Here is a 10472-nt window from a genome sequence, read left to right on the forward strand (position 1 = left end):
AAGTATATCTTATAAAAGATATATCTATCTTATATATCATATATCTATCTTTTATATCTATATCTAGATATATCTATCTTATAATAGATATACATATTTATTATAAGATATATATTTTTCCACAAACATTTTATTTGACCGGCGACAATAAATTTAAATGATTTTTTCACTGAATTAGTTATTTGATATTACCTGAAGCGGAAGGCTGATTACTTTTCCTTCATGTGTTAACGATCAAGAGATTACTTCATTTATACATATAATGCAACATCGGGTGCGAATAGGGGTTGTCTACGATAATTTAAGAATAAACCAGGCTCTCTGAATACTCCATATTTACATACCTTCGTATGTTATTAAACCGATATAATTGAGAGAAGAACGTAAAAAAGTTTATTGATAAGATTTTTTACAGTCAATAAAAATGTAATCCATTTTTACGATATTCTTTAAATTCATGTCGTGTATAAAATATTTTTTATGCTTTATAACATATTTATGCGCGTAGTAACGTGCGAAACACAGGTAAATTATATCGTTTTACAGTCGATATGGGCTGTAATATCGAGCGAAAAGCCCTATTAAAATTTGCTTTTTTATTCGTGTCTTACCGATCGTATTTTTATAAAGCCGTGAAGAAACGTTATACCTCTCAAACGGTATCAATATCTTTTATTTATTCTCGAGATCTTTATGTAAATCTGTTACTGATAAAATAGGATTTTTAATTGGATGCATCCAGCCATATCGAATGTACAGAGGTTATACCCGTTAAACCATAAGTAAAAAAGTTCTTAACAAATAATTATAATAAATATACATATCATAGTCATACAGGAGAAAGTGACCAAGTTCATTTTTTACTAAAACGTGTTTATTGACAATTTGATATCTTACTAATTAATATTTCCCTGAAAAAATCCGTTTTAAACTTGGAAGTATAATATTATAGAGTTGTTATAAAAGACTAACTGCATTCATGTTTATTTTCTTGCCCAACAAAAGTGACTTCAATGGCCCTTCTGAACATTTTACGTTTTGTTAGTTGGTCACTTTCTCCTGTACGACTGCAATATACTTTTTCACTGTATATCATTTATTGTTTCGGCATTTACTTTATAGTAAGGCATGATCGAATTTAAAAAAAAACACTTATTTTTTACTACTTGAGTATTTAACACATTACTTAATTTTTTTTAAAAAAACTAGTATTTTTTATAATTTTCACCTTATGTTTAAAAAAAATAAACATAATAAAATAACAACTTTATATATTTTGATATTTTAACATAGATATTTTATCAATTGTTTCGGCATTTACTTTGTGGTAAGATATAATGGAAATTGTAAAAGAAAATTGCCTATGAAGACTAGTTTAGAAAAATATGCTTCATGTTCAGGTCTAAATATGAACTAGTTTATATTTACACCTGAACATGGAATCATATCTTCTGGAACTAGTCGTCATGATAAAATAATCTCAACTGGTAAAAAAAATGGTTTTTCTTTTACAATTTTAACAAAGACATAATATTTTTGACTTCAAAATTCGAGGTGGAATAAATAAAATAGCTTCCCAATAAAAATATAAACCAAGAGAAGCTAATAGAGATAACATAAAATCGTAGCACGATATATAACTCACATTCCCACTCTAGAAGAGGAGTAATCAGCGAGCTAGTGTCCGCCTCCGTAGCGTAATGGTCAGCACGCTCGGCTACCGTTCTGCAGGTCCCGGGTTCGATTCCCAAGGGGCCTAAAAAAATATAAGTGATTTTTTCACTGTTATATTTATTCAATATTACCATGGACTGGTACCTGAAGCGGAGGGCTGATCACCTTTCCTTCATTTGTAAACGATCAAGATAACACTGCGTTAATATGACACAGTGCCCTATGCACCATTGGGGTGTGGATAAGGGTTTAATTATTATTATTATTAAGTTAGTCAGCGAGCTAGAATACTGACCAAAAAAAAAACAGTGTCCTACTGGGTAGGATATTACAATGAATCGATTACCGTAAAATGCAGTGGCTAATTAGTAGATTGAATTTCAAATGTTGAGTAGGTACGTTTGAATTTTTTTAAATATATAAAAATCAATTCAATCTGGACTAGCCGAACAATATCAAACAGACGCCCCCCGAAAATCCTTGTTGATATTTTTTCATTCAACTCACAATGGCCGCGCTAAAATATTCGATTTACATGATTCCCGCGTTTTCTTATTCAAATTCGGAGCGTGACGTCACAAAACAGATGTGCCAATCACAAAAAATATCCGGGAAAGCGCACAGAAAAAGCACAGAAATATTTGTCAAGTAGGCTAACTTGTCCCTCGCAATCTAAATTTTCCCCAAAATACGGTGTTTGTTTGCTGATAATTCGGTTTGGTGATTTCTCTCTCACGATTCGAAATGAGGATAAGAAATTGTTCATGCCTTCAATAGCACATAAAAATCACTTAAAAAATCAAAACTCACTGTCAGTTGAAAATTAACAAAATATATTTTAGGTGCTAGTTCTGAGAAATATTATATATATATATATATATATATATATATATATATATATATATATATATATATATATATATATATATATATATATATATATATATATATATATATATATATATATATATATATATATATATATATATATATATATATATATATATATATATATATATATATATATATATATATATATATATATATATATATATATATATATATATATATATATATATATATATATATATAATATTTCTCAGAACTAGCACCTAAAATGTAATACTGATCAACCTGCATTCATATTAATTAACGTTCAACTGAGCATTTGATACAGTAACCCATGCACCATTGGGTGCGGATGTCGGTGAGAAGAAAAATAATATATATACTTCATCCCACCATAGTGTCTCTGTGAAATCTAGTGAAGACAAACACTGTGTTTCTAGTTTGGTCAATATAACCAGAAGTTTCAAGGATTTGACCAGTGTAGTTGTTAATCATGGGTAGAATTGGTAAGTGATCACTTAAACTAGCCCATGACGGTCGTAAGCCCTGCACATCTACATCTTCTTCATCTACGTTGAGATATCAAAAAAATTCAGAAAAATAAGGTTTTAAAGTCACTTTTGGATAATATCTTTTCAAAAATATCTTTGCGCGTTTTTCCGTATACCCAACGTCAGTATCAAATATCGTATCATACTGTTTGATAGTGATGTATAATGTGTCACAATTTGAAGAAATAGTGGAATTTACCAAGCGAAAGTTTAAAAAAAATGATGATCTTATTTTTAGTGAAACAAGACGAGCGATCGTTTCGAAGTATTGTGAAAATTCAGTTAGTAAAAATAAAATATGAGGAAGTAAAGTTTTAAGGAAGCGAACATTCGCGACTGGACCGGGATGAGAGAAGTGAGTTGTTCCGGATGGCGCAGGACCGCGAAGTCTTTGGGCGCTTGTCCACTACCCGGAATTCCGTGTATTTTTATCGTCCGGCACTTCAGTTAGCGTTTTAAAACGACAATTAGCTTATGGTTTTGTCCACCTTTCTTCGGATCGGTGCTCTTGATTGGTGCGTGAATACGTTGCGCGTAAATTCGATCACGCTTAACTGTTGTAGTCGTTTTCATTTTTCAAAACTGGACTGCTGGACGGAGAAATTCCGTGTAGTGGACAAAGGCCCTGTTTCATAGTGATTGCCAACGTTGGAGGACCTTACAAGGTACACGAAGAAGAAGAAGAATAAGAAAGTACATGTATTGTAAGATGTCATAAGTTACATATCCTCGGGCGAACAAACACATAACAATGACAGACGGCGGAATGCTTGTTGGTTTTTGAGAATTATTATTTGTTTAGTTCGGAATTGAAAAGTATTACGCAAACGTAAACCTTTTTATTCACATTATCCAATAGAGACATTACAACCCTGTAGGATAATTAAACCTTTGAGATGGGAGATTTTTTTTGAAAACATTCAATACTTTTTTTTTTACATTTACCCTTTTGGAAAATACTCCATAAGCTCAGTGTTCTAATCATAATTCAGAATGCAATAAGCAAATGTAGACCAAAGAAAGATTTTGACCGTATTGAATATCAGGCAATATGGTCATATACCATATGACAATATGACAATATGGTATATTATCATATTGAATATCAGGCAATAATTAGCGTGCACAGAGAATTAATTAAGGTAGGAGTAGCGGGAGGTATTAAGGTAAGCAGGTACTACTTACTAGGGTAGGCAGTAGAGGTAGATAGTAAGGTAAGCTAGGTACTACTTAGTAAGGTAGTGTAAGTACTGGTTGCGTTTTTATATGTCACGCGGGTAAGTTGAGATAGGCACTGCTTTTCTGCCTATATGGAATGTACGCCCCTGGTATCAGGTATAAGATTTTAAAATAAATGCAAGGTAGTGAAATAGGTATTAACGGTTTTAAGATAGTAATTATGGTTATACTTATGAAAAGAACAAGATCTTTTGGAAAATAAAAATAAAATGCATTATAAACAATAGAAATGTTTTTCGCAGATTACTTTGGGGCACATTTTATAAACTTTATAAAATTAAACAACTTTGTTTTAGCAACTTTTTTATTATTAGCTATTGGTATTTTAATGTTTTCAATGTTTTAGAATTTAATAAACCCTGATGCTGACAAGGTTCTTGTCGAAACCGGTTGGATAACGTGTACTAATAATAAAACAGCGGTTTAAACAAAGTTGTTTAATTTTATAATGTTTAATAGAAATTTCAGCTTTTTAAAGAGTTTTTCCTGGAATTATATTTTAATTGTACCTATTTTTTATTGCTTCTTGATGATAATTAAACGATTACATTAAATTTTTCGGCGGTCACTTTGTAGTAATATCTATCCATTTTAAATTTTAGATTTACTTGGTAAATACCACAATTTATAAAAATGTATTGTGACATCTTTTTCGATGCATTCCACATCATTTTTAAATTGTCGCATTTGATTTAAATAAATAATCATATTTACCACATGTAACAATGTAAGTGTGTCGTAATAATTAAAAAAAAAAAAACTTTTATTTTTTGACCTCTCATCAAAAGAAGAATATGGAAGTCTGGACATTTACGGGGCTGACGACCGTCATAGGCTGGTTTAAGTGATCACTTTACACACGTGTTACATTCACAAATTCTACCCATTATTGACAACCACGCTACTTGGAAGTTTTATAAATATGAACCAATTTTGAATCATTAGAACTTCACGAGAGACATCTATTGGTGAGAAGTCAAAAAATAATATGAAAATAACTCCTGTAATTAGAGATAATCCAGATTTTGCGAACAAGTATTTGGACACACTCAAATTGTTGTTAGCTAAACTTATGTTGAAAATAATTAAATGAGTGAAACTTTAAGACGTAACAATTGAATATGATTCGTGACCTTTGCTGGATATATAAAAAAAAGTTTATTCGTAACTCACACGTGAAATTCTGTTCTGAGAAAATACGATATTACGTTACTTAGAATATATTATAAGGTTATTATTGGTATTAAGTTCGTACCGCCCACGATTGTAAAAACTTCCCGATGGTAACAGGGAATATAAAATTCTCCCATATGTCAACAAAAGAGCGTGGGTTTCTTAGCTTGTGCGTTGAAGAATAAACAAAATGCGCACATTTCCAGGAAGGTTATTTATTATTTTCACTTATTTCGGCGTATTTTTTCAACTCCAACGTGTATTACGGAAATTTGTTACGACTTACTTATATTTTAACGTATTTACGTGGACTAAAACTGAGGTCATTATTTTTAAGTTATTGATGTGGAATTATGAATGTTAGGGTATTTACAGGGTTTGAGACTTGTTATAAGATGACTCAAAGATGTTTACGTGATCACATTATACAATTAAAATAAAAATAACAATAAATTTGGATTATATATACAGATTTTAAGTATATTACGCATTGTTAATAGTATATTATGGTATTATAACACTCTCCTTATCATTTATCGTTCATTTTGTGTAATACCACTTAAAAACACTACTTCATGATTACCGGTGTCGGATTAATAATTCCCTCGTCAGGTCAAATGTAGACTTAAAGTCTTCAGTCTTACATTTCTGACATCTCAACGTGGATGAAAAATATGGAAGTCTGGGCATTTACAGGGTTTACGACCGTCATAGACTTGATAAAGTGATCACTTACAACACGTGTAACATTCACCAATTCATTTATTTTTAAATAAACAAAATTAATAATATTCACCAATTCAACGCATGATTGACAACCACACTTCTCAATTTTTGACCTTCTCTTTGTAAAGCAAATTTTCGTTTGTTTTATGAAAATTATAAAAAAATATGAAATAAAATTGTTACTCGATTTTATTGTAGATTTAAAATTAAAAGGTTTCAATATCATTGTCACTGCCGATCTATATGGGTACAAGATATAAAAAGATACAATTTATAAATTATTGTTGAAAACAAAAATAATAATTTTAGACCAGCGCATTTTCCAGATATCGAAGCCTTTTTTTATGTTACAAAAAAATATTTTTTTCAGCCATGTAATACGAGTATACATCGAAAGATCCTAAGTCGTCGTGGCATGTCTCATCTCAAATAATTCCTTACAAAAAGGATGAAGAAAATTCTACTCACTGTTTTTAAGGAAAAAGGTTTATCGTTCGCCAAATGTTAAAGGTTATAATAATTCAGGAAGAATTTCAGTATTTTTATATCAAAAAATATTAATCATGTAAGAAATGACAAATTATTTTGTCCATAATTTTTATTCCATTTTGTTCATAGTGTCGTAGTGTAACTAACTAACCATTTTGTCGCTACTCCTCAGGAGTAGGTAGAGACTGTGTTGTAGACTTTAGATAATCGATTACTGCAGAACTAAAGAGGTATAATTTAAATGAAATTCAGATAATTTATTCATACATAATTTAAATTACTTCATTAATTCATGAAACCAATTCACATTTTCATAAGCTTAACGAAACTTTTTAGTTTTAAAGTATCTCAAAGAAAAATATGAGACGTTCGAACGAGATTGAATAAATTATAATTGATTTTGAAACGTCCTAGCATAAATAATTGACTTATAATAACCTAACTAACCATCACACCGTTTCTCCGGAGGGGTAGGCAGAGAAAATAGAACGATAATCGACAATCTCTGTTAGATACCCTGGAGCCATATTATGTATTGATTTATAAATGAGTATACAGAGTTTATACTCAACCCTGTCGGGAAAGCGTAACCAGTGCATTTCTTACATTTCTGACATCTGAAGAATTATAAAGAATAATGAAGTCTGGGCATTTACAGGGTTTACGACCGTCACAGACTTGATATGATCACTTACAACACGTGTAACATTCACCAATTCATTTTTTTTAAATAAACATAATAAATAATATTCACCAATCCAACGCATGATTGATAACCACACTTCTCAATTTTTGACCTTCTCTTTATAAAGCAAAATTTTTATTTGTTTTATGAAAATTATAAAAAATGTGAAATAAAATTGTTACACGATTTTACTGTGGATTTAAATTTAAAAGCTTTCAATATCATTGTCACTGCCAATTGGTGACCGAATTAAGAAATTTAAAAAAAATATCTCGCTGCAGCGTATTTATTTACAAAGTCTCAAAATGTTTAACTTATTCAGTTTATAGTTGTACTAACTCATGCGCAACCATTGCCTTGTTCGTTGCCTTCTCTACCTAACGACATCTTCGATCTCGAATATTTCTCTTATCCTGGTGTTCCTTATTGTATCTCGTACTTATATTTTGGCGAGTTATGGTACCGTGGTTAGTGCCGCGGACTCTTAGGTCAGAGTTTCCGGGTTCGAACTTACTCTACCACAGTTTGATATCTATTTTTAATAATGAGCCACTAAGGGTCACAGAAATAGTATGAAATTGAAGTATTTTTGTACGTTATAAAACACAGCTATTTCTCTTTTTTAACCGGCGTCGCGGGTTCCATTTCTGCCAATTGCAAAATAAATTCAAGAAAAATGTATTTTCAATTGGTCTGCGTGTTTGTGATGTATTTTTCAAATTTAACTTCCTTATCATTACTATCCTACCTTCAGACAAGTTCCTAAAAATAGAGTCTTGGCGGATTGTTCCTTTAAAAAATATTAATAAGAAATTCACACAGATTTGTCAACTTACCTAGTAGAAGAAGGGTGAGATCGCTGACTGCCAAACTGAAGAGGTAATAATTAGTGGCTGTCCTCATAGAAGGGTGGCGTACAATAACAATGCAGACGGACACATTTCCCACTACCCCGGTCACGAAAATAAGGACATAAACCACCGTGATGGGCACAACAACCGACAGCGCCAGCTGTTGGGGACCCAACATGAACTGCAAGTAATCTTGCAACGAGCAGTTGAAGAAAGGGTTGTTCAGATCACAACGGTCCATATCCTCGATATTCTCAAACACGGCATCCCCAAACCCATGCGTGAAATTTGATGTAATTTCATCTTCAAAAGCTACCGCACTTGGCGCCACCAATGGAGACTCCATTTTGAATTTTATTTAACGATTTCAATAGCTAATAAAACACTTTCGCTATAATCTTATTAAAAGCACAAATTTACTCGTGAATTTTAAGTACTGATTTAATCTGCGCTATTTTATTTGAATATTAATGACTATCAAAGTTTCGAAGTAACAAGCTCATTAAAATCAAGTTAGCATTTTTAATAAATTCAGAACAGCTCTTGTTATTTTTGCTGAGGTTTTCTTTGATTCGTTGCGCTTCTTCGTCATCTGCAATAAAAAGATACAAAAAATATTAGAAATTTTCATTACAATGTTAATTGGATGAATTCCGATATAATTGGATGGGTGTTGCTTTTGATCAAAAATTATTAAAAAAGTGAATTGTGTATTCAAAATAATAATGTAAAGACCATCTTTCGATTTGTTAAAAATATAATAACTGATAAACAGTGTTCCATCATAATACGTACATGTTCAGGTATTTTTTAAGCAGTGGAAGGCATATTAAATAACTTTATTTCATTAATTGATTCAGTAATTACTTTAAAATATTAAGTATCCATTTAAAATTTAAATTTTACTTGAGATATGTAGGTACACGTATTTTGATGCATTCGATGTTATTTTTAAACACCGTGTTTGAAAATGATGCGAAATATATCGAATCCCGTGTCAAAAAAGATATGAGTAATAATAGTGGTTTTGTTTAAGTGAAATTAAATTACCATAGTACATATTTGATAGATTTGAATATTCAGAATTAAAATGGTCAGATGGGAAGAAAGCCTCCTAAGTTAATATATAAAAACAGTTTATTTTACATTAAAAAAATATATTATACTTTATGGTATATTTTAACCTCTGCATTTACTCGTATATCAAAAATCTATTAATTTTTATATCAGTAACATGGAGTTAACTATATGCTGCAATTTGAGGATATTTAAGATTATGAACAAACCATATCGCTCACTCCTTTCAAGAACGTCATAAATCAAAAATCATAATTTTTTTTTATGTATGTTTTTGGAATTCCCAGAAAATGTACTATATCCCACCAAAAGAGGCATATTTTTTACTTAATATTTACCCACAACAGGGCACAAAATGTTGTTTTTGCATTTTGAATAAAAAGGTATTGTTTAACTATTTTTTTAAATATACTAAATATTTTTCAAATCGAGAAAAAACCTTCAGATTTTAACTAAAAAGATGTGTTGCACAGTAAAGTGTTCAATAAGTGGCTTGATATTTATTTTTAATACATTGTGTTATATTTTAAATCTTTAGAAACGTTCTCCTGAAAAATCAAGTTTATTGATTTATGACGTTCTTGAAAGGAGTGAGCGATATGTTAAATTAAATGCAAAAAATTAAATATTGAAAAATAGTAAAAAAAATAAAGTTTATAAGTATATATTCCAATATTTATATCTTATCAAATTTAAGTATTTTTTGCTTACGCGTGGTACATTAATATCTTTGTTCACTGAGATTATTTTATGAGTTAAATTTTGTAAACGTAAAAACCTGTACGTTGAAGGGTTAAACGCTTCCATGTTTTTAAAAATATATTTGCTTATCTTTTGTAAAAAAATCTTTGTTTACAGGAGACATTTTTAAGGCAGAACAGTGACTATTTAACAGTGAAATATGCCTTCGACCTTAAATAAAAGCCTTCTCCTTAAAGCAGGGGTTACGAAACCGTGGCGCGTGAGCCAAACGTGGTTAAAATGCTTTTTTTGAAGGCTTACAAATTTAACTTATTTAATTTAATTTTTTTTAAATTTCATCACCAATGTGATTTCAGTGCAATCAGTACATCCGTAATAGAATGTGATGAGTAATGGTCGAGTCGGAAAGCGATGACTGAATATTTTATAAAATAATTTTTAAGAGCAGAGGAAGAC

At 30.5% G+C, this 10472-nt stretch overlaps 1 protein-coding gene across 1 annotated transcript in view; it reads right to left on the reverse strand.

Moving 5' to 3' along the window:
* Nucleotides 1-8491, reverse strand: part of LOC148299619 (neuropeptides capa receptor-like) — a 107124-nt gene extending 98633 nt beyond the window's left edge. Inside the window, exon 1 of the mRNA XM_088275882.1 lies at nucleotides 8223-8491. Coding sequence (XP_088132008.1) covers nucleotides 8223-8478 — 256 coding nt within the window. The 5' untranslated portion in view covers nucleotides 8479-8491. The remainder of the gene's footprint in view (nucleotides 1-8222) is intronic.
* Between the last annotated feature and the right edge of the window lie 1981 nt (nucleotides 8492-10472).

This window comes from Brachycentrus maculatus, unplaced genomic scaffold, assembly GCF_059751285.1.
Source record: "Brachycentrus maculatus isolate JH-2025_06_01 unplaced genomic scaffold, ASM5975128v1 h1tg001048l, whole genome shotgun sequence".
Classification (NCBI taxonomy): domain Eukaryota; kingdom Metazoa; phylum Arthropoda; class Insecta; order Trichoptera; family Brachycentridae; genus Brachycentrus; species Brachycentrus maculatus.